Below are 24,687 nucleotides of genomic sequence, written 5' to 3'. Positions count from 1 at the left end.
CACAGCCAGTAGTACAGCCTGCAGTAGTTCCTCCACAGGGCCAGGGTGTTGGACAGGCAGTTAGACAGGCAACAGAGCCTGCGGTGAGACGGTCTGCTAGAGATAGACGTCCACCTGACAGATTTCAGCCCTCTATGCATTATGTTTTGGTTACAGATGCAGGAGAGCCTTTCACTTATGATGAGGCTATGCGCAGGGGTGACAGTCACTCCTGGGAGAGGGCTATGCAGTCTGAGATAGACTCCCTGCATAAGAATGAGACTTGGGATTTGGTTGCCTTGCCTAAGGGCAAGAAGGCTTTGCCATGCAAGTGGGTGTACAAGCTGAAAAGTACCCCTGGACACCCCAAGCCGGCATACAAGGCTAGATTGGTAGCAAAGGGTTTTAAGCAGGAACATGGTGTGGACTTTGATGAGGTCTTCTCTCCTGTGGTTAAGATGACCACCCTGCGCTTAGTCTTGGCTTTGGTTGCATAGCTTGACTTAGATCTATATCAGATGGATGTCAAGACGGCTTTTCTACATGGGGACTTGCATGATGAGATCTATATGGATCAGCCTAAGGGCTTTGCAGAACCTGGTAGGGAGCACCTAGTGTGCAAGTTGAAGAAGAGCTTGTATGGCTTGAAGCAGGCACCTAGGGAATGGTATCATAAGTTTGATGCCTTTATGCAGTCACAGGGCTACAGCAGGAGTGCTATGGATCCATGTCTTTACACGAAGAAAGCCCGTGATGGCAGTTTGCTTATCTTGGTACTCTATGTTGATGATATGCTGATAGCAGGGAAAGCTCATGATGAGCTAGATGCTCTTAAATCTCAGCTGAAGAAGAGCTTTGAGATGAAGGATTTGGGACAGGCCTCACATATACTTGGGATGCGCATTAAGCGCGATAGGCATCAGGGGCTTTTGTATCTCTCACAGCGGGAGTACATTCATAAAGTCCTTGAGTGCTTCCCCATGCAGGACATAAAGCCTATTGGCTGTCCATTACCTTCTTATGTGAAGGTATCACAGGCCGATTGTCCGCAGACAGATGAGCAAAGGGGCGAGATGGCCAAGATCCCTTATGCTTCAGCCGTGGGCAGTTTGATGTATGCCATGATAGCCACTCGTCCAAATATTGCGCATGCAGTTGGTGTTGTGGCACGCTATATGGCTACACCTGGCAGCAGACATTGGGATGCCGTGAAGGGTATCATGAGGTACCTGAAGGGCACAGCAGATATGTGTATTTGCTATGGCAGCCAGGATACAGGGGTCATGGGGTACACTGACTCCAATTATGCAGGACATGCAGATAGTAGGAAGTCCACTTCTGGCTATGTATTCACCTATGCTGGAGGGGCTGTCTCTTGGATGTCCAGGGTTCAGAAGTGTACGGCTTTGTCTACCACTGAGACCGAGTATGTTGCAGCCACTGAGGCTTGCAAGGAGGCCATATGGTTAGGCCGTCTAGTTGCTGACCTTGGGATTGATGCTACACCTACACTGCATTTGGATTCTATGAGTGCCATTCAGTTGGCTAAGAATCCGGTCTTCCATGCGAAGACGAAACACATTGAGGTGAGGTATCACTTCATACGTGGTGTCGTGGAGGACAGGTCTGTTGACCTTGTCAAGATCCCCACTGACGAGAATCCTGCAGATCTACTCACGAAGAGCCTCACTACTGAGCGCTTTGCCTTCCTCAGGAGGTTGATGGGCGTTGGATGAGATGTCGCCTTTCCTCATCCCTTGTACCTATGTACATTTGTACTGTCTTTTCTTTTTTCTTTTCTCTCTCACTAGGGCAGATTCGCCTTTAAGTGGGAGGTTGTTGGGGGTAAAGGCGCCTCCGCCGTGCCGCCCTGTGTATTACTACACTTATAGTACCCGCCACTGCACACTGCAGGTGGCGGGCGCCCGTCACGTCACTTTATTCTTTATTCTTTTAGTGACAGTTTGAATAAAGGAAGGTCCGGTCACACATTGTGACCGTTGGAGTTTCCATTTCTTGTCTCTCTCTTTTTTGCTCTTGCTCTCCCGCCATAGCTCGCGTGCAAGCTTCGATCCTTCTCACCTTTCATAGCCTTGAGAAATAAGCAACCAAACTTTCTTCATTAGCACTACTATGCATCTCTTGTGCCTATTGGTAATGCTTGGTCTCCATGGTAGTTTGGGCTAAGGTCACTAGTATCCATAAGTTTCTTGCAACTATATGTAACACGTGATTTGCACTACTCGAAGATGTCCAATATATACCAAATTATGTTTTTTGCACACTTCTATGTTAGCCTCATTTGCATGCTACATTTTCTTCTTGCTCCTTTATTTCTCCACTCTAGAACTTTTGTGATCTAAAAAAATGAAACACAAATGGGGCACATAACGACCATGCTCTACCAACTAAGCTAATAGCTCTAGATGCAACTTAGAAAAGGTTGTGGCTTTGTGCAACAAAAGTAATTCACTTTTGTGATAGGATTTAAATGAGACAATCACATGCAACATTCCTCATTCAATTGTAGCACGGAAGTTGGATTTAAGTTTACTAATCCATTATTTTTCCATGGTCTAGTGTTATTTGAACTACATCACATAATCTTATCCATAATAGTTTGAAGATTCTCTTTAGTTTGCTCTTAGAACTTCTTAAGACCCCATAAATAAACAATTGCCTTAACATCTATTCAATTTAGGCTATGAAACCTTATAGTTTTTAGAGATACATCTATCGCAACAAAAGTCAAGTTTAGTGGCACATGAGAGACCATGTTTGGTGTGGGTCCCACCATAGTTGTGTTTGCAAAACAGATGGGGATTATCCCTTGCAAGTTCACTTGAATCCTCATTTTGGGTGCCATTTGTTACTCCTCGTTCCTTATGCTTCTTTTATGTATGATGTTGAAGGGCTTGGTCATGGCCTTGACCTCATCAGTTAAATAATGAGATGTTGTGGATTTAAATGTTGATTTGGGTAGGTGTCAACTAGAAGCCCTTAAGGAGGGTAATAGGAGATTCAGGCTATTGTGTAGAGTAGTATTACAATGCTAGATATTGGTACAATATTTGGGAAGAGGTTAAGCACTTGGGAGGAGAGAGTTTGGACTTGCATGAGAGGCAATGATGAAGTAGAAACCAATGGGGATATTCAAGGAAATGATTACAAAAGAGGCTAAATGACTACTATTATCAAGAGTAAGAAGAGAGAATATGGCTATTAACTCAAAAGGTGTGGCTAGACTGGAGTTGAGTAAATGATCATGGATGTAGGGTGGTGAATTGACCAATATGGGAAGTATGAGATGGCATATGTTGCCAATTCTCTCCCTTCTGAGAATTGGTGGCAAGCTCAAGGTTGGAATGAGGCAGCCTCACAAGAATATTGGGTAGCCTAGTAGCTCCAATTTGATGATGTCGAAGCTTAGCCTTTGTCTCCCTTCTGTGTGTGTGCGTGTGTGTGTGTGTGTGTGTGTGTTCGAGTGTGTAAATAGAGGGTAGTGGGGTCCTCTCCACCCACATTTCTTCCCTTCTCTCTCTTTGTTTACCTCCCTAGATGTGATTAATAGACTATTGGTTGAAGTAAGGAACCCCCCTCCTGCATTGATAACATCTTATTGATAGGATACACCCTCACCCCTTATTCTCATTGCCTAATTCAGTAATCAATGTTAGCTTGATTTACAATAATCTTAAGGGGATTAGTTAGTCATTTTCTCAACTTGAATCAACTTTTGAGTAGAAGTCAATCTGATGGAAATGATATTCTTGATCAATTAGACGATTACTTGGAGGATCAATCGACATTAGGATGGTGCAAAAGAGGGAGGCAACAATAACCTCACGAGAACATTTTGGATGTGATGACTTGCGTATAAAAGCTTTAAAAGCTCTGTGTGTGTGTGTGTGTGTGTGTGTGTGTGTGTGTGTGTGTGTGTGTGTGTGTGTGTGTGTGTGTGTGTGTGTGTGTGTGTGTGTGTGTGTGTGTGTGTGTGTGTGTGTGTGTGTGTGTGAAATATATATTCTTCTCTCCTTCATGGTAAAAAATGGCCCCTTTCTTTGATGATGGCTATCAACCTATGGCTGTAGTCCACACAAACATCAATACATATATAAATATAATATTTTCATTTCGTTCTTTCATTTTAAGAAGACCCTAATATCTATCTATCTCCCCTAAGTTTAATTTTTTCCTTATTAATAAAAGCCCCTTCCATCTACTTTCTATACCAAGGTTTTAATGAATTTCTAAGTCTACCACAATGTCATTATCTTGGAACTCAATGCAATCTATTGCTTTGGTATAACTAAAGTTAAGGTGATCTGACACATTAAGAGTCAACGTAAATTACATGCTCTCCCCTTAAAATAATCAAAATTTCCTCATCTTAGGAGAACGTGGTTTGTTTGTTTCCAAGGGTGTATTCATATACAATACTTTTAGGAGCTATGGTTTAGGGTCCATTATGCTTCCACTATGCACTTAGATTATAGGAGTATTCATGTACCACAAAAATCTAAGTAATCCATAGTCAATTTTATTACAAGATACTAGCTCAATAGTTGTTACAACAGTAAGACTTATTAATGCAAAAGGGTTATTGCATAGTATCAAGGGTAATTATACATCTTGAAAAGTTGCAGTGGGTTTTAGTTCTAGGTCTTGAGCTATACCACTTGTTGTACTTAAGCAAATATGTTTCCTTGGTAAATCCACATATTCTTGAGTGATCGTAGGGTAATTGACTTGGATGATCTAGCTCATTACAATGGAAGCATCAATGATTGGAACACCTCTTTCAAATGTTTCCCAACTCACCGCACTTGTGACATCTCTTTGCTTGGTCCTTTTGAGTATTGTAGTCCTCCCCAATGCCTTCCCAAGAATACATGTCTTTAACTAGTTGGTATTTATTAGGATGGATTAAAGATTTGGCTCATAGAGAGCATCTTGCAAGCCCTTGCGTCACATCACTACTACCAGTTGGGCATTCAAAGAAGGCCCTAACTGAATCTAGGCACTTGATCATCCATGTCCCTAATTGGACATATTTCTTGAGAGTAATGAAGTACAAGGAGTACACTTCGATAGATTCTATTGCTTCAAATGGAAAAACACAATCATATTCACGGATATATACACAACTAGCCCCTAGTACTTGCATAAGAGGTATCAACATGAAGTACCGAATCCACCAGTGGAGTTGATAACTCACCCTCTTCACTTGAAACTCCACGAGTAGCCTTAGGTGTCAACTCCTTTTTCTTGGAAGGTGTGATTTTTGGTGGAGTATTAGACCAATCAAGATCATCCATGTCATCATCTCTCCTAGCTACTGTGTCGACTCCTTTTCATAAGCAACTTTGTGCTTTCTTCCCCTTGGCCTTCACCATGTTATGAGAGGGTAAAGTTGGTTGAGAATGAAAAGATGACTGTAAACAATACAAAGATATTGTGTGCTACTCACAAGGAGAGTATGCAGGTGCAAAACAATGTGATGTGCTCATGGCCACACTCTTCTCCCTTTTCACTTACTTTTCCTTCAAACCATGAGTGGCAAGACATAAAAAGAGGGACTTATCACTCTAGTGATTGCATCTTGTACTCAACATTCCACAAAAGCTTAAATTTTCATACTCTAGTTGAGTCCAAGTAAATTGAAAGTCAAAGCCCACTTCTAGTTCTTCTATGTGAGACCTTATAGTTACAACTAGCTCTTCAGATGTTTCATCAACAAGGACACACTTGTTGGTAAACAAAAATCTTTTGAGATTCCACATCATCCATGCAATGAAAACTTGTAAGAAACCCTTAGAAACATTTTGACCTTGCTACCCATTCCCATGGACAAGTCTTTTGTGCATCAAGTATTGCAAATCACTGAAAACCTGCAACAATACTATGGAAATACAAGTGACATCCTGCACTTCCTACAGCAAGAGTGACACTTGTTTAGCTTTTTCATGAGAAGAAAATATCACTTGAAGAATGTATGTAGCACCAATAATATGACAATGAAATGTCGGCACTGTTTGAAAAGAACTAGTTCCATAGAACTTGAATACAACTTAAATTGATTGCTACTACTTCCTTAAGCTGTGAATCTTGATTGGGATTGTCATAATCAGGTTGCACAATTCTCCTAGCCTAAGCAGGAATCAACATTAAAATGGAAGAAGATGTTCGCATTGGTGTTCTACTTAAAAGATTGCCTCCTGAATATAATAATGCATCAACAACTCTAATCAATATGCCAAACCCTGAGCTTGTTGATATCCAAGCATCACTATTAGAGGAGGAAAAGAAGCTAAAAACTAAGGAAGAACCAAGCACCTCTAGAGATGAACAAGCATTATATGTTGGAAATAGGTACAAAGGCAGGAAGGATTAGCTTTTTTGTGACTTCTGCAAAAGGACCGGACACACTAAGAAGTTCTGCCACGCCACAAAGAGATCCCAAAAGGCCTATCTAGTTGGTGTTAAAGAAGAAGAATAATATGGAGCAAAAGAAGAAGAAGAAGACCACCAGGAGAAGGACAAACCTCATTAATCCTTCTATTCATATAGACTTTTTTAGCCTTATATTGCCTAGCTCTAATGCTTCGGACATAAACTTGTAAACTCCTCATGTAGCCTTGTACTACAGCCTCTGTACACTTTGCGAGGCCACTGTTATAGCCTTTGGATATCCATCATGTTTATGGTACCCACAATTAGCCTTTTCTGCGACAACCTCTAGTGTTTTGCCACATTTATGATGTGACCACACTTTGCAGGTGTTGCTTTCACTAAAGCCTCTACACACTTTGTACTTTCTGGTTGTGATTGAGGAGGGGTGTTGAGATGTTTGCAATTACACCTACTTCAGTCTCTTTGGAAGGAGCAATGAGGGCTTAGGACTAGAATCCCATATGCATAGTAGAAGAAGTGCTACCATCTAGTTTTCCTATAAAGCATTGCACTTACTCTCTTTTCTAATGCAATTTCATAGTACTTTTGTCCTTCAGTAAAGTCTCTGTGTCATTGTCACAAGATTGTGTTTATGAGTCCAAGCTTCCATCTTGGAACCTAATTCACTTGTGTAACAATCAGTCATGTTAGTGTCTTCATGAACTCACTCTTTCTCTTCCAATCTCCATAGCTCCCGCATCTGCCATGCTCTAGATCCCACATAATTTAACATCATGAATAGTACCCATTTGAGCTGTAAAGGCAAAAGTATCATGGAAATCAATGCATGGGCGCTGTGCAAAACCTTTAGCAACAAGGTGGGCCTTATACTTATCCAACATGCCATCATTGCGGTACTTGGTCTAGAAGGCCCATTTGACTCCAATTAACTTTTTATGAGAAGGCTTAGGCAAAGGTACCAACTGTCATTCCTCTCAATCGACTCCAGCTCTTCTGTTCAATCACTCTTCGTCAATGATCATGCTATAAAGCCTTCTTCATGGTGGAGGTAGGCTCCTGATCCTACATGGCATGAGTCATGAAACAATAATTAGTGTACACAAGCTCGGTGTGGTGTGCCTGGTTTCTCTGAGAATGTCATAGGCCATGCTCACTTGTTGAGTCCAATGTGGCTGAGAGCTAAGCTTCTCATCCGAACAAGAATCCTCCAGAGGCACAGGCCCTAGAGGGAAAGTTGCTGGACAATAGAATGGGAGAGAGCCAAAGATGAAGAAGGGTTGCTAAGAGCCAAAGATGAAGAAGGGTTGCTAAGAGGCAACTTGGAAGGAAGAAGAGGTATTGAAGATGGGGTTAGTGATGATGAAGAATCACCTACAAAAGAAGCTTCCTATGGGATCCTCGAAGGCCACAACCATCGAAGATCACATCTGTGCTCACCTCAATCTTCTATGTTTGTGGGTCATAGAGTTGGCATCCCTTCATGGTAGCACTATAGCCCATGAAGATGAGCTTCCTTGCCTTTGATTTGAGCTTCATCTTCCTCTTCTTCTTGCCCATATGGACAAATGCATCACACCCAAAGATGTGAAAATGAGACATGGAAGGCTTCTTACTAAAGAAATCCTCAAATGGAGTCATGTCATATAAAGATGAAGTTGGAGATCGGGTGTAGATGTGAACCGTAGTAGCCACCACCTCACCCCAAAGGGAATGAGGAAGGCCCCTATGCTCCATCAACATCGATTGGGCCATCTCCAGCATGGTCTGATTCACATGTCCATCACATTATTCTCCAAAGGTGTGTTCAGATGGGTGTACTCCACCCGAATGCCATGATCCTTGCAAAAGAAAAGAGATGAGAAGTAAACTCACCACCATGATTTGCTCATATGCCATGGACTTTGAAAGTAGTTTGTGTCTCTGCAAGCATCTTCCACTTGTCACAGAATCGGGAGTATGCTTCACTACTGTACTCCAAAAAATAAGGCCACACATAACGACTGAAGTCGTTGACAATCAACATCAAATACTTGGCCTTCCCACGAGAAAGTCCACAAAGGTCAGTGTGTACCGATTCCAATGGTGTAGAAGCTTTTTTGATGGTGGCAACCTAGGGATGTGGATGCCAATGTTTCTTGCCCCTCAAGCAAGTAGGGCACAAAGTATGAAGAGGAGTGAAATCAGGAAGTCCCTCCACCATCTTCTACTGAGAAGCCCATTGAATTGCATCAAGGTTTAGAGGACCATAACAAGCATGAAAAGCAATTGAAGCTCATGGGAAGTCCTCGTAGGTAAGGCTATGAGTGTATGTATAGAGCCCACCCTCCTGTGTACCTGTCCAAAGAGTTGCACCTATAGAATCATCCTCTACGGTAATTGCATCTTGAGTAAAGACAACTCGGGTACCTAGCTATGTCAAACCATGAACAGACAATAGGTTAAACCCCAAATCTAGTATATAAAGAACCTTGGTAGAAGAAGGTTGTCGGTCAAGCAATAAAGGAATAGTCCCTACTCCTTGAACGAGAATAGTAGAGTTGTCGCCAACAGTGACGGTGCCCCCTTTGGAACAAATGTCCTGAAGCCAATCATGTCTATAGGTCATGTGAGAAGAAGCCCCACTGTCCACGAGCCAAGGCTTCTCCTATGCGGAAGAAGTAAGAGTTGTGTCCTCCTCGGCAAAGACATGCACAAAGACAAACTTTGTTGTAGTTGGGGACACCTTCGAATCCTTTGAATCCTTCTCCTTTGGCTTCAATTAGGGGTACTTCTGCCAACACTTCTCCTCGAGGTAAGTGCCCTTCCCACAACGTGGGCACTTGGGCTTCTTCTCCTTAGCTTCTTGACTTTGGCCTTCTCCTTCTACTACTTCTTCTTCCCTACACCTGCACTTGTAGTAAATGCCTTGGTGGAGCTAAAGCTACTAGCCCCCACCTCTCTGAGTCGCTCGTCATGCTCCAAGACAAGCGGTGAAAGCTCCTCCCATAAGAGTTTATCGCGGGTCCTTGAGGTGATAAGGTTGTTGTAGAAGACATCAAATCGAGGACATTGGTAGATGATTCAAAAGGATCATAGCCATATTTTCAGAAGAAATCTTCCATCCAAGTGGCGCAAGCTCACCTCTCATATCCCCCATCTTGGCAATGTGCTCCTTGATAGAAGGAGAGTCATCAAGACTAAGCATCCATAACTTCTTCTCAAGGAAATCTTGTGGGCAAACATCTTGTCCCGATACAAATATGCAAGCTTAATCCATAGTTTTGCCGCAATTTTCAACATGTGAACATGCACAAGAATAGAGCCTTGCAAACTCATGAAGAGAAAGGATCTAGCTCTAGAGTTGAGCCAATCCCATAAGGTTATATGGTCCATGAAGGGCCCATCTATGGGATCCTCCTCAAGATGTGGAATAGGTGAAGAAACAACCTCCCAAAGATTATGCTCTCCACCTTGCATGACTACAACGAATAGCTGGAACCATTGAGTTTGTCCATGGTCCATGGTCCATGGAGGGCCCATCTGTGGGATCCTCTTGGGGATGCATAATAGGTGAATAAAGTAGCTCCTAAAGGTTAAAGGTGTCAAGTATGCACTCCACCTTGCACAACCACAATGAATAGTTGGGACCATCGAGTTTGTCTTCTTTGGGCAAAGAAGGGAGAACATGAATCTAAATAGAGGGTATCAAAGAAGGCATCTTCACATTAGACGGAGCCTTCACTTCAGATGGGGCCCGCTGTGAAAGATGGGTAGAAAAGGGATGGGTTCTAGGAGACTCCTCTTATCAAAACTCCCAATAATTACATCTTCTCTTAGAAGAGTGGTGAGGCAAAAGCTCCTCATTTGAGTCATCAAAGCCTTGAAACAAATTGTAAGACATCTTCCAAATCTACAATCACCCAGAAATGCCACATTTTGACGGAAGTAGTGTATAGTGCAAAAAGCAACTAGCTATACAAGAGGTGTAGATGTGTTGCTTGCACAAGAAAAGACTACTGTCTACAAGACAGAGAGGTGCTATGGTGAAAATCGACTCCAAAAGCTGAGTGGTAGTAATAAATGCTACCGCCTAGGAGATAAAATCTATCGCATGGGCACCAAATACTTGATGATTCAACACTAGGGAGTGTCACCTCTACCAAAAACCTCTCAAAATGGCTATGTTTGCAGCAAACGCAAGGTGTTGGGCCTACATTTGATGGCTGGGTATGCTCCTTTACAATGAAATTTGCACTATGTGCTCTCACTTTGGTGATGATACCATGTGAGAGTGCACAAAGGAAGAATGAACATGAACATAGAGACAAAAAGAGAGATAGAAAGTAGAAGATGAAGGAAGAAATACTGCATTGATTGAAGATGAATGTTGAATACAATGATGAGGACTAATCATCCTTGCATGTAGCCCAAGGTGTGAGTGAGGGAACTAAATCAAGCTAAGATGATGGTAGCACCAATGTCGAAGAGTGTCTGAGAGATGGAGTGTGTTGAATTTGCAAAAGAGTGATTTGCCAAGTGTGGGAGGTGTGCTATATATAGCCACCTCCACAAAAAATTGGTTGACTACATACAGGATTTTGTCGTAAAGCTGGCTAAGAACTGCAAGAGATGAAGGTATGCATGCAATAAATGTAGTCCGACTACATAGGAAAAAATGATGACAATCTCTCTGAGGCAGTCATGGACCAAAAATACAATGGTAGATGTCAAGGACCATGGAAATGCACAATAAATGTACCTAAAATAGAAGCAATGCACTCTAAAATGCCAGAGCTCCCATGTCTTCATCAAACTTTGTCAAGAGCTCACAATTAGGAGAGACTGATATGACTAAAATAGGCAAGCTAACAACAAGAACTCTCAAAGATTGAAATTGATCCAACTGCAAGTTTGGAGCGCAGCAGTGTGAAGTGTGCTTCATTGAGTCATTTGGTGAATATATTTGCAATCATCAGATCACTTGGACAATGTTCAATCATGATCATGCTTTTCTTTACTTCATATCAAACATAATGATAATGCATTGCAATATATTTAGACTTGTTATGTTGAACATAGTCTTTAGCAAGACTAATAGCACTTTGGTTATCACATTGAAGTGGTGTGCTGGAGAGAGGAGGATGGCCAATATCCAATAGAACTTGTCGAAGCCATACTAACTCTCGAGCCGCTAAAGACGCAGCTACATATTCAACCTTTATAGTGGAAACAACAACACAACATTATTTCTTGCTACTCTAAGAAACAAGACAACCATTGATAAAGAAACAATTTCCACTTGTAGAACACATAGATAAGTGAGAGCTTGTTCAATCATGATCATGCCTTTCTTTACTTCATATCGAACATAATGATAATGCACCGCAATATGTTTAGACTTGTTATGTTGAACATAGTCTTTAGCAAGACTAATAGCACTTTGGTTATCATATTAAAGTGGTGTGTTGGAGAGAGGAGGATGGCCAATATCTGATAGAACTTGTCGAAGCCATACTAACTCTTGAGCCACTAAAGATGAAGCTACATATTCAGCCTCTATAGTGGAAATAACAACAAAACATTGTTTCTTACTAGTCCAAGAAACAAGGCAACCATTGACAAAGAAACAATTTTCACTTGTAGAACACATAGATAAGTGAGAGCTTACCCAATCTACATTTGTATAACCCAAAAGTTGAAGTGAATGTAGAGAATCAGAGTTTTGTTGGTGCCGATAAACCAACCCAAGATATTTAGTGCCTTTCAAATACTTCAAAACTTGTTTAGCTACAATCCAATGTTGAAGGCATGGAGAACTAAGATGTTGTCTAAGAAAATTTGCATAAAAAATAATGTCAAGGCAAGAATTTAAACCGACAAATTAAAGACATCTAACAAGACTAGCATAAGGTTGATGTAATGTTAATTATCCATCATTCTGCAAAAAGTGAGAATTTTTGGTAGAGCTCACAAGACAAGAGGTACTAGCAGGATGTGTAGAACCCAAACCAAACTTCTGAATAATATCTTCAATGAACTGTTTTTGACGTAGTAATGAAACACCCTTTTCTCGATAGCATTGAGTCTGAATACAAAGACACGAGTGTATGACTCGAAGATCCACCACATCAAATGCATAAGATAAAATCTTTTTTAATTGTTGAAGGAAGTTGAGATTGTTAGAAACAAGTATGGTATCATCCATATATAGAGCAAGAATAACAAAACTATCATTGCAACTCTTGACATATAAGTTAGGATTTGAAGAACAAGAGATAAAACCTTGTTTTGTAAGGAAGATCAATCTTTTGATACCAAGCTCGTAAAGATTGTTTGAGACCATAGAGTGCCCAATGAAGTTTGCAAGCAAGATTTTTCTTATGTTTGACTACAAATCCCTCTAGTTGCTCCATGTATATCTCTTTCTTTAAATCGCCATTAAGAAAATTAATTCTCACATCCATTTGGTGAACCTACAAATCAAACTCAACAGCAAAAACTATTAAGACCTGAATACTAGTAATATACACAACAAGTGAGAAAGTTTCTTGATAATCAACTCCTGCAATTTGTGAGAAACCTTTGGCAACTGGCCTTGCTTTGAATTTGTCAAATGTTCTATCTGCTTTTATTTTAGTCTTATAAATCCACTTGCATTTAATAGCAATACATCCAAGTGGTAACTCAGTTAGAACCCATGTACCTTTAGTGTGAAGAGATCCATACTCAGCTTCCATGGTCTCCTTTCATTGTTTCTCTTGTGGGGATGACATGGCATCACTATAAGAGACATGGTCTTCACAAATATTGAGAGCATTCTCAAGAATATTAGCATTATAAACATGATAGGTACCATGCTCATTGTGAATTAGAAGATCAACATAAAGATCAAGGCCAAGGTTATCATTAGCAATAATAGGTGCAGATTGTGAATTCCGATTTGAAGAGTCAATATTATCCCATGAATGAGGTTCACCATCATATAGAAAAGGAAAAGAAGTAATGACTTTGGACCATCAACATCCTCTAGTGATCACGTCCTCCAGCATCCACTTGAGACCATGTGCTACCCATAAGTTGCTCATTGAAAATATAATCATGAATAATTAACGATTATAGGATTTGACATATCTAGTTGAGAAAATATGTACAATATGAGATCACAAAATTTGCACACCATGTACAAAATGATGATGAAAGTGCAGCACAACAAGTCATACATAAAGGCTATGGTGTAAAGAAAGACGTTTAGTTCAAAAAGCATACTCCAAAAGAAAGAGATCCAAGATAGACGAAGCGTGGACAAGAATAAAATGACCCAAAATAGACGAAATGTGTGCGAGAATAAATCGGCCCAACATAGATGAGAAATATGAACAACAATCAAAACGTTATCGTTTTACTTTTTGGCCAAGAATAGACAATGATCTGGCTAAATTTGGCAAAAGGGTGAGTAATTGTGACGAAACTTGTGTCATAGAAGTCTGCACAAAAAGCTATTGTCATGTTTGTTTTCTTGTTTCAAGTCCAATTTACTTGAACTTTTGACATAGAACTCCAAATTGAGGCACTGATTTGCTAAGAAGAAAACTTGTGAGTCCTAGCATATCACAAAAACTGAATTTCTTGAGAAAGGCATTGCCTTAACAATTTTCCAAATAGAAACTTTTAGGGTGTCCAAGCAAGGCATATCTACAATTCAACATATTTGCAATCTAAATGATGATTGAGTGAACTTCTTTTATGCTTAAAATTCAGAATATAAGATGCTCATAACATACACAATACATCAAATTTAAGCATGAAAAGAACATGAATCAAGAATTGAAGAGATATTACATAGGTATCTTGATTTGTCTTCTTCATGGAATTAGTTGTAGTTGATCGTGATAGCTCTGATACCATGTTGAGATATAGAGAGAGAAGATATGTAGAGATGTGAGAGAGAGCGGGAGAAGAGACGCACCATGTACACTCCCAAAGACTATATCATATTGACACAATCTACATACACACACACACACACACACGTATACATGTGTGTGTGTGTGTGTGTGTGTGTGTGTGTGTGTGTGTGTGTGTGTGTGTGTGTGTGACCTAGTCTAGATAGGGTGAGCTATATATAGCTCCAACAAATATGAGGCAAAGAAAATGATAAAGGTTCCCTAGAAGTATGACATTTGACATCAAGTACTATCCAAGAAAGGACGATATGGTGAAGGATAGTTGGGAGGTTGAATAGCTTACAACTATCCGACCTCCCCACTATCAAAATTTTGACATTAAGTACTAACCACCAAGAAAGGACAATGTGGTGAAGGATAGTGGGGAGGTCGGATAGCTTACAACTTTCAAAATTTAAGAAGGTTTTCTATGTTTTAGAAGGCCTTTGTCAATGAAATCTCCATTTCCAATAACCCTATGCTAGAGTTAGTGAGGCAAGATACATCTCACAAATGATCACACCAAGAGGCCTTGTCTATTATCCATTCATCAAACCCTTCCCAAAAGAAGAATCTCAAGTTTAAGGACTATTTCCTTCATGGGATGAATGCATATTTTTCAATCATAGACTAGCCATCCTTAAGGACAAAGATCCAAAGAATCTCATGCTATAGAAAGCACATGATAGCCCTGTAACAAATCACATAGGAGAGAAGATTATGCCAAGACCTAGAATGGAATGAGGAAGAATTACCAGTGGCAAATGCCAAAGCAATATGTGCTCCATTATGTCAAGGAATGCATGTCATGTTAAGAGGATGAAAGTTGAAATGATAAAAATGATATGCAAACTCCAAACCCTAGATATATCACAAATGAAATTTGAATATATTTATACAGACTTTGTTGCAAGTCTTTCCATTGTATAAGGAGGTTATAATTCCATCCGAGTGGTTAAAAATATACCCATCAAAGTAGCCCATCTATTCTAATTAAGAAGACCTTCAAATTTTCAAATATCACCATGTCGTTGATGTGGAAAATTTTCAAACTACATCACCTACCTTGAAGGATAGTCAGTGATCATGACTCCAACTTTACCTCCAACTTCTAGAAGGGCCTATTCCAAGCTATCAAGACATATCTATGCTTCATTACTACTTATCACTCTCTAAGTAATTGTAACGTTCTAATTTTTTTCGCGTGAACTACCTCTTATAGGAAACGAGGATAATGATATAGCAATTTTTTAAAAATTACTAAGGATAATAGAAAATTTTTTCCCTTATCCCCCCCCCCCCAGCCGACGGTTGTGCTGGAGGGGGAGAGGGGAATAGAATGTCCAGCAAGCTCCTTGCTGGAGCTTGCTCACCTCTAGTCGCCATGGAGTCGACACGCAGAGAGGGAGGATCCCCCTCCCCTCCCCTATTTGAACAGAGGGGGGCTGCTACTGTGAGGGGAGGGAAAAAAGGAGGAAGAGAGTGAGGGCCGCCGTGACGCTAGACGAAAGACGAAGGAAGGAGGCGTTGTCATTATCCGTGCTACCGCCCTACAGAAGATAGAGGGAGGGCCGCCACAACGCTATCCAAGGCAGAGACCAGGAAGAAGGTGGAGCATCGTCTCTCTCTCCCTCTTCGATCAGGAGCATGCCGTCTGCCGTCGCATATAGGCCGCCAGCTAGCCACGAAGCCGTCAGACGACTCCAAACGCCCCGTAAGCTTCTGGAAGCTTAGAAGCTTCAAGGGGGGGGGCCTTCTTAGCCCCCTTTCCCCCTGGGCTTTAAAACCCCTCACCCCCCCGTGTTTATCCCTTAAGCCTTTCCCTTGGGCTTTAAAACCCTTTTCCCCCCCTGTGTTTTAACCCCCTTAGCCCCTTCCCATGGATGTTGGAAACCTTTCCTTTGGCTTCAGTGTTTAAAAAATTTCTTCTAGCCTCCCTTCGCTTGAGGCATCTTGAAACCCCTTCCCGTGGCCTCTTGAAACCCTTTCCTCCAAACTTGCCTAAGGGTCCTTAGACCCCTACTTATAACCTTTAAGGTTACTTTTTCCTTGGAGTTTCCCCCTTAGGGTTTTTCCCCCATAAAAGGTTACTCCAAATAACCTTTCTTTTTCCCCCCATGTTTTGTTAAAATCCCCCTTAGGCCATGCAAAAATACCCCTTGGAACTCTCCCGCACCTTGTTTCTTTTCCCACACGTAAAAGAAAGAGGAACGTTAAGGGTCGTTTGACACCTTCCTTTTCCACTCAAAAAGTCTCGTAAGGGATTCCACACCTTTTCATTCCTCGTTTGTGCGAGTCATTACAAGGCCATTAAGCCCCTCCCATGGCCTTAATGAGTCTTATCCGCAAAAGATTTTGAAACACCCCTTCTTTCGAAATCCCTACTTCAAGGAGGGAGCCTTCTAAAACTACTTTTGATGGCGGACGGTGCAAGGGAGCAACGGTGGAAGTCCAAAGAGGAGTTGTAAAGCTGCTTCCACGTCCGAAAGACTACAATTGCAATGCCTCCTAAGAAAGTCCAAGGCGCAACCGCGGAAGGGTCATCTTCGGGCATCCACGTGGATATCTCACCCCCAAGCTCAGGTTTTCCTTCCTAATTTTTATTTGATATTGTTATAATTCAATCATAAAAGGTTAATTGTTAGAAATAGGATATAAATTTTATCCTAAATGCTCACGATAAAGGAACTTAGTCATTAATGCTTCAATAAAACATGCAAAATAAAGGAAGCATAAATGCATTTCTAGCAAATAGCTTTATGCATTAAAATGAATTATAAACTAGATTATTGTCCATTAAAATAGTATACTTCGTATAAGCCTAGAAGTATAAATTGCATATCGCACTATTAACCCATATCCTCTTCGCAATGAATCATCATGGAAAGTGCAAAGCATGAAATGATTCTTACAATGCATAAATCTAGGAAATTATCATTTGTCAACTGCATAAATTATCAAGGAAAAGGTTGCTTGTTAGCATGAATTTTATTCGCAAGATTATAGAAAGATTAGTTGGAATTTAACATAACCTATGCCTAACCTCAAATCGATACGTTACAATAAAAATCCATTTACGCATAGACAACGAGTCATGTGGAAATGATAACGTAATTATTTTCTAGAGTTAACCAAATTGGTATGAACCTAAAACACCTAAACCGCGGAGTACTCGTTTAGAAAGAGTTGAATTCCAAGAAATTCACTAGGAAATTAACACGTGACCTAATCGTTACGTATCGCTAAAACTGAAACTCCTATACCTTAAATACTTGCCCACATTCACTAAATGTAGGGGACAGTGAAATGAAATTGGAAAGTGAGCTAGGGTTTGTCCCTAAGAATCGTACAAGATGAAACTTGGAAACCCTAGGTCTAACGACGTCAGCCTAGTAACTTGAAACAGATTGTTTCGTGACTCCATTGTCTCATAGTTCGATACAACACTTGCGCAATAAGTGCGGAGTCATACGATCTTGTGATTGGATCACAAGGGAATGGCCAAGTTCTCGCAATGAGGTTGGCGGGTCCTTACGCAAGTTATCTTGCAAGAGGATGAATAATCATCCTAATTTAGTATCCTTCTTGTGTAAGGAAGATTGATTGGAAACTAAAAACCAACCGATAAACTAAAATAACCAATGAACTTAAGGTTTGACCAAGTCGGGTTAATAGTGTACGCCCTAACCCAGGATATAGGGGATCTTGCCTAGTTGCAAGTCATCCCGGATCAAGTGTTGGATGCATTCGAAAGGAAGGATTCATTCCTTAGCAGTTTGCCAACAAAAAAACGATAAATGAAAATGTTTGTGCTTGCTACAGATTTTAGAGCACTGTTTGGCTTTGTTTGATCAATGAATTAAAAGATAAATGGATATCTATACTTCAGGTTGAAGTCCTGAAGGGAGAGGCAACTTCAGTTACCCCCGACTGCCTGCCTGACCCTAACCAAGGGGGTTGTTGACCGCGCCGGGCATGTGGACCGAACCCGCCGCGAGAGGTCTCTCCGTTGAGCGCTACTTGGAGCAGGAGGACGCTTGGGTGCCAGAGGGGGATCTGGCCGTAATCCCTCGCCTTTTGGTCCCTGCACAAGAGGCTAACGTGACTTGGGATTGGATCTCGAGGCTCGCATACTAGTCTACGGGCAGAAACTTGGATTAGTGATCCCTGTGGATTGCTAGATAGCCTTCGGGCGGATTGTGGATAAGCCTAGAGGTTGGACTCTTTGTATTTCAAAGATAAATATGATAACCTGTTAATAAGGAACTTGTCTGATATTGTTTTTCTATGTCAAGTGATAAGATTACGTGAAGGAACTAGTGCCTAACGGGTTAATTAAAGAAGCTGGTTGTTACATGTTCAACTAATGTGTTAGGTAATTAAATAACTAAAACAACCCGAGGAAAGTGCGGAGGATGGGTCATAGGTCCGTCCTACGGATGGGTGGTCCCGGTTGGCCGAGAACTTTTCTCAAATCACGATGGATAGCAGGAAGATCGTCAAAGAACACGAACAACAAAAGCGTTGACCTAGAGTTATGATTAAAACCGATTTATGTTGTTTTAGGGGAACGGAATGGGACTATGCCTTATAGCAGAGAGGTTGAGCTTTGCATCCCTCTCATTTTCCATTCTCCTTGAACCAAGTGCAGCGTGAATCCGCTTCGGACCTGGTGTTTCTGCGTAAAGTAGTTTGCTTGGGTCCGACGCTAGTTGCCGTTAGGAAATGACCAATAAGGAAAACCCTAATTCAGGTCGATCCTAAGTGGGAACGGCCAGAATACTTCCGCTACGTGGCAGACGCGGAAAGCCCTAGATCGCAAACCCCGTAACATTCCATGGGAGTGTCGGGCGGAGCTTTCTAGACACCCTTTCCGATGGACTGCTAAGACGTGTCCTGAAGATACAAGTGGACACATTACAGTAATGGGTAGACAAAGAATGTAAACCAAGTGATTAGAGATATACTTGGGGCTTATTGTGGGAGAGAGCCACAAAGGTGGATCTAGTTATTTCCCTTGGTGGAACTTTCCTATAATGCCTATGATATCTCCTATCATTGAAGCATAAAAATATTCCCCTTTAAGGAACTATATTCATAAGAGTGCCTATCTTCTCTACTAGGCATAATTAGATGTCATTTTGATCCAAAGCTGCATTTTTTATTGGCCATGCTTTTGCATTACCTACTAGGTTTAGAAAAGTATGCTCTCCTTCAGTTCATTAAATTGGCCCCTTCCCAACAAGTATCAAAAGGCATGCCCCTTCCATTAATAATACATTGAATGACATGCCCTATATAAATGTGTTAGCAAGAGCGAGAAGGAGACGCTTCCTTCCCATGGAGACAAGCAAAAGCCATTGCAAGGAGATATGAACAAGGAGCTAATATACTCTTGCACTATCACTGCCTTGGAGACCTTAATCCTTGAGCCAAAAAACTCTTCTTCAATCTATTTCCCATCCAAGACTCTATGTGATTCAAGGAGTCCTCTCTCTCACCATGTTTTTATAAAAAGCTACACATGATGACTAAGGAGAACTCATGACCCCATTTTGTCATCTGAGTGCCTCCACCACTAAAGCCATGAGTAATGAGGAGTTATATCCAAGCATGGAGGCTATTGACCCCACTCCTTAATACAAATTAATCTATGGACCACAAAACCAAGTTATCATAGCCTAAGTTTGAGTTGGTTATTATTGAGTGCCATTTATTAAGCCATTTGTTAATTAAGGCAATTGAAAAAGGTTACCCACCAATTCTAGGATTGGATACTTGCCATACATCCTCATGGTTAGGCAGGACAAGTCTTAGTAGGTTTGCTTTCTATTTCCACTATCATCACTAATCGACATATAATAGTAAGGTCAACCTCCATATGGGTTGAATTCGGTGTTGGGGATAAACTTTGGTCAATGCACTACAGTATCCTTATGCACCATCATTTATAAGTGTGCTATAATGCTCTCCACATTGGCTTACTAAGCAATGCCATCAACTTGACCATACACATGTTAAGGTGAATCAAGTAATACCTCAATGCTAGACCCCAAAAGTTGATTTTTTGTGTCTTTGTATCCATGCACCTAGCCTATGTCATCCAGCATTTTTGCATCATGCAATCCAAACTTGTGTGATACTCTTGAACTTGAGAAATAAAAATTAAGCTTCCCCCCCCCCCCCCCCCCTGAATCAGTCTAACATCCATCTATCATGTTTGGAAAAAAGGAAACACTAAACACAGTATTGACAACATAGTGAAATGGCATGCACAATGTGCGACATGGTACAAAACATGAAGCGCTTCATAATGCAACCATGTGCAACAAAGCAACACAGTATAAAGCCTTAAACCATGTGAAGTCCACTACTGATGTTGGTTCAAGCTACTAACCAGATAAGCTTAAGCCCCTAGACCATCACAAAAATAGGCATGAGAACTTGACACTTTATAGTGCATACGAAAGTAGTTTCATCCACAAAAGTTGCCTTAGGACTTTTAGAACTTTCACAGCAATTTGCAGCTCTAAATCACACATGAAAAGCACGCCCTGACGGTCCTACATTAGTCTTCACTAAGTTTTGATAGTTTTGATCTTGCTGATCTAGAAAATCACTGAAGATTAGAAGAGACTAAATCAGAAATTGAAAACATTCTGAGAACATGCACATGAATCCACCATGTTTTCAGAATCGGATATCAAATTGGCAAGCAGCCCCTGTGTTTCAGCTGCACAATTAACTTTGAAAGAGTGCAGTGCTCATAAAGAAGATCCTCATTTTCTAAAAAACTACACAGTAAAGCTGTTTCTTGGTCAGAGCATATGCTGCCAGGTTTATCTTTTGATAAACCAGATAATATTTCACACGAAAATATACAGAAGATACATTTGTGATAAGTAGGGCCTTATGCTGCCAGGTTTATCTTTTGATAAACCAGATTAGTTTTTGTACTAAAATATACAGAACACATAATGAACTTACATCTTAGATGCCCAGCAACAATCTAACTCTCATCTCTGCCCTCACATAGCATGGTACCTTTGTACTCCTTGACAGCAATGCCCAGCATATCCTCACCAAAGAGAGGTAGGACTCTAGCTGCTTGAATATCTGGCATATAAACACTGGTGGAAACAACCCTGAGACCAAAAAATTTCCCACTCAGTCAAAATCAGAAAACAGACCCATTGGTAGGCTACTAGTTCCATATGATACTTAGAACAGATACATTGCTATTTTGCTACAGAATCAAGAAGCAAAACACTGTAAGCTGAATAGCATCCAAGCCCAAAGATACCAACTGCAACTAGCTCTACAAACGACATACATCCTGCATACCTCAAGTACGTGATACCATTATGGCCTAGAAACCACCAAACTTGTCTATCAATACTCATATTGTACTCTAACTCTAAACATGAAATTTGCATGGTGCAATCAATTCTGATAATGAGATCAGCAACCCAGGGAAAACACGCCCACACAGAACAGAGGGAGCCAAGTTTAAGACAGCTGAAACCAGATAATGTGGCATTACCTACAAATGTCAGTTGAACTAGCTATCCTGCTTCATTGAGAGTCTTTTCTTTCTTTTAGAAATATTTGAGGCCATTTCTGACAGTCTATTTGGTACCCTCGCTGCACCCCATACAGGTAGAGCCAGAAATCCAACAGTTTGTCCCAGGCAAACCTGGGAATTGGACCTGGCTTCTCACACAGCACAGCAGATGCCATATTGGCTGCTCTAAACACTGTGGTTAAATGTATTGAGTCTACATCAAGCTGTTCACATAATGCAGGTAGAGGACACCCAAAAAGAAAAGAAAGCTCACTTGGTGGGATGCTGCACAGTAGTGGGATAGAAATGGGGACCCTCGTCCAGCCCCTCACACACAATTTCTCCACTATCACTCCTGTAGCAAACTATACCCTGAGATTCATCTGAGAACACCTGCAGATTTTCAAATATCAGGGTCATCAAAATTATTTGCAAACAGAGCATCAATAAAGACAGTCATTGTCGAAATGTTTTGCAAACTGAGTCCATTAATCAACAGAGATGGGCAACAGATGTCAAATCACCTTAGCCACATGCTCACTGTCCAGAGCTGTGATGCCTAATGAAGATGCCTTCAAGCGTTGACAAGAACTGACACGACTTTTGCTTTGGGTCTTATCATTCAAACCCACGTGCTTTGAAGAACAGCATCTCTGTTTATGGATGGGCATGCTTATCGGACCTGCTCTGAATGTGAGAAGGTTGGATGTTGCCAAAGCAGCCATGGTAGAGCTGTGATGTTGATATGAATATACTGTATGAGATTCAGAATGCACAGACACAAGTCAGACAGAAATTCACGTCAAACTTAAGACGGATAAGAACTTGGGCACATATAATGTATGACACAAAGATGCATGGAACGTGAAATTAAGGATTCCTGTGGATAGAAGTGTGGCCCTTACAGAATCAAGATTGAAGCAAGTAAAAGAGATGGGTAATCTTTACGAATACATTGTGGACCTAAGCACAAGAAGTTTTTGACATTTTGCCATGTGGGAAAAGCCTTGTTTTTCCTTATGATGTTCAACATCATGAGCTTCTGCTCAGAAGGCACTGCATAGCTACCCAAGTGCAATAGGGGGTGGGGGACTGCCAGCCTGGGTGTTGAACATTTTCCCATATGGAAAAGGAGATCTTTCCCTATAGTGTACAACATCATGAGCTTCTGCTGGGGATGCACCACATATCTCACTAGGTGCAGCTGGGGGCAGGGGCTCCCGGACTTCACATCGATCCTGCCAGCTACCCACCCCCAAACACACCTAGGTATGGAATGAGATCCCTTCCTTGCAGAAGCTCATGATGTTGTCGTAATTCACAATGTGGGGATAATTCGGTGGGGACTTGCCTAAAACTTCTAGTGAAGTTCGACGCAAATCACTCCTGTAAAGCTGAGCGGTCCGAACACAACATTCAGAAGAAAAAAACAGGAGAATTGCAGCGTATCTACGACTTAAATAACGCAGAAATGGACGGATTCAAAGACCTTAGCCGGGAAGATGGATAGACAGAACTCATCAAACTGCATCTGCAACAGAGAACTTAACTACGGAATCGCTCTAACAGAACATTGCATTGCACTATTGAATTGCTCTTAGCACATTGACTTGCACTATTGAATTGCTGCAAGAACATCGAATCAGACTAGAGAAGCACTCTAAGAACATCAAAGCGGACTAGAAAGACAGCAGGACTCACCTTGATCGTTATCGTTGTGGTGTGCTCTGAGAAGAAGCCTGGCTATGGCGAGACGGTGAGGCTGGGAACCAGGGTTCTCTTTATGAAGGATATAAAAAGTTTATTAGCAGCCTGTAAGTACAAAAAATTGCCGACTCCCATTGTGATAAGACAAAAGCTGATCTTACCTAAATCATTGTCATCTTTTTCTCGCTTTTTGAACCTTCCCCTTGGATATTTCCTCGTTGACGCATCATGAATACTCATCCATCTCTATCCATTTGGTAGCGCATAAGGGCGAGGTCACACCTGGCTATCATGGGGACAAGGTTGCGTCCTTAGATAACCTAAGGAGGTACCCGCTTTCCCCAATTCATCTACTTCCCCTGTTAGCCCCTGGAAGAAGCAATAACTTAGCAATGCTAACACAGTGCTAACCAATTGAGGCCCTTCTCTTCTCAAGGTAGCTTTGGTAGATCGAATGAATGACTACATGCATCAATTTTTGTCCACTTGATTTTCTCTCTTTGCCCACTTGGCATGCTTCCTGGGATGTGACAAAAGCTCTTTCGTTGATTTTCACTCTCCCTCTCCCAGACAACTCACCCTTGCAAGGTATGGTTATAAAGGGGGTCAATCATCCAATACGGGACATGCCACATGTAACAATTGCTAGAGATTTTAGGAGCCTCACAAATAAGTAGACATCGTTTGATGCAATTATTTTTGGCTCGTTACTCTTTAAAAACTATTGTTGGTCAAGTCTACTAATTAGTGTGATTGGCATCTACATGTTGACGTCCTAGTCCATGGTTGATCTTGTTTCGCCAACTATACTTCATCTTGCAAGATGATGGCCTTTGCTACTACTACAACTTTGTTAGGTTAAAATGGATGGTGATAAATTGAGGTATTAGCAAGCTTGCATTGGGTTCAAGACCTTTTATGCATCTTAGTACCTTGAAAATAAATTTAATGCATTATGCCCCTTCTCAAAGTATTTTAGATAGCAACCTTTAGTCATTGCTTTGTTATAGAGATCCTTCCCCAATATAGACATGCAACATTCAGAGGTTGGCATTGTCTCTTGTTACCTGTGACTTTGTGTTTTTGGGTAGCACTATGTTA

At 41.1% G+C, this 24,687-nt stretch overlaps 1 protein-coding gene across 1 annotated transcript; it reads right to left on the bottom strand.

The window, feature by feature from the left end:
• Positions 1–21,018: 21,018 nt before the first annotated feature.
• On the bottom strand, positions 21,019–23,736 carry LOC148020083 (LL-diaminopimelate aminotransferase). Its single transcript, XM_087700371.1, has 4 exons — positions 23,581–23,736; positions 22,404–22,633; positions 22,154–22,272; positions 21,019–21,460 (listed from the first exon to the last, which is right to left on the bottom strand). Exons 2-4 carry the CDS (start codon positions 22,602–22,604, stop codon positions 21,325–21,327), a joined length of 456 nt encoding a protein of 151 aa, XP_087556497.1. The 5' UTR covers positions 22,605–22,633; positions 23,581–23,736; the 3' UTR covers positions 21,019–21,324.
• Positions 23,737–24,687: the final 951 nt, after the last annotated feature.

Source organism: Lygodium microphyllum, chromosome 19 (genome assembly GCF_053477565.2).
Source record: "Lygodium microphyllum isolate KBCC chromosome 19, Lygodium_microphyllum_v1.1.10, whole genome shotgun sequence".
Taxonomy (NCBI): Eukaryota; Viridiplantae; Streptophyta; class Polypodiopsida; order Schizaeales; family Lygodiaceae; genus Lygodium; species Lygodium microphyllum.
Note: the sequence above shows the minus strand (reverse complement) of the source record. Positions and strands in the feature narration are given on the sequence as shown.

Excerpts from the sequence above, each read along its gene's own strand:
- LOC148020083 (XM_087700371.1), bottom strand. The coding sequence starts at position 22,604 with ATGGCTGCTTTGGCAACATCCAACCTTCTCACATTCAGAGCAGGTCCG. Across the intron at positions 22,273-22,403 it reads ACAGTGAGCATGTGGCTAAG|GTGTTCTCAGATGAATCTCA; the intron begins GTGATTTGACAT and ends GAAAATCTGCAG. Across the intron at positions 21,461-22,153 it reads ACTGTGCAGCATCCCACCAA|GGTTGTTTCCACCAGTGTTT; the intron begins GTGAGCTTTCTT and ends TTTTGGTCTCAG.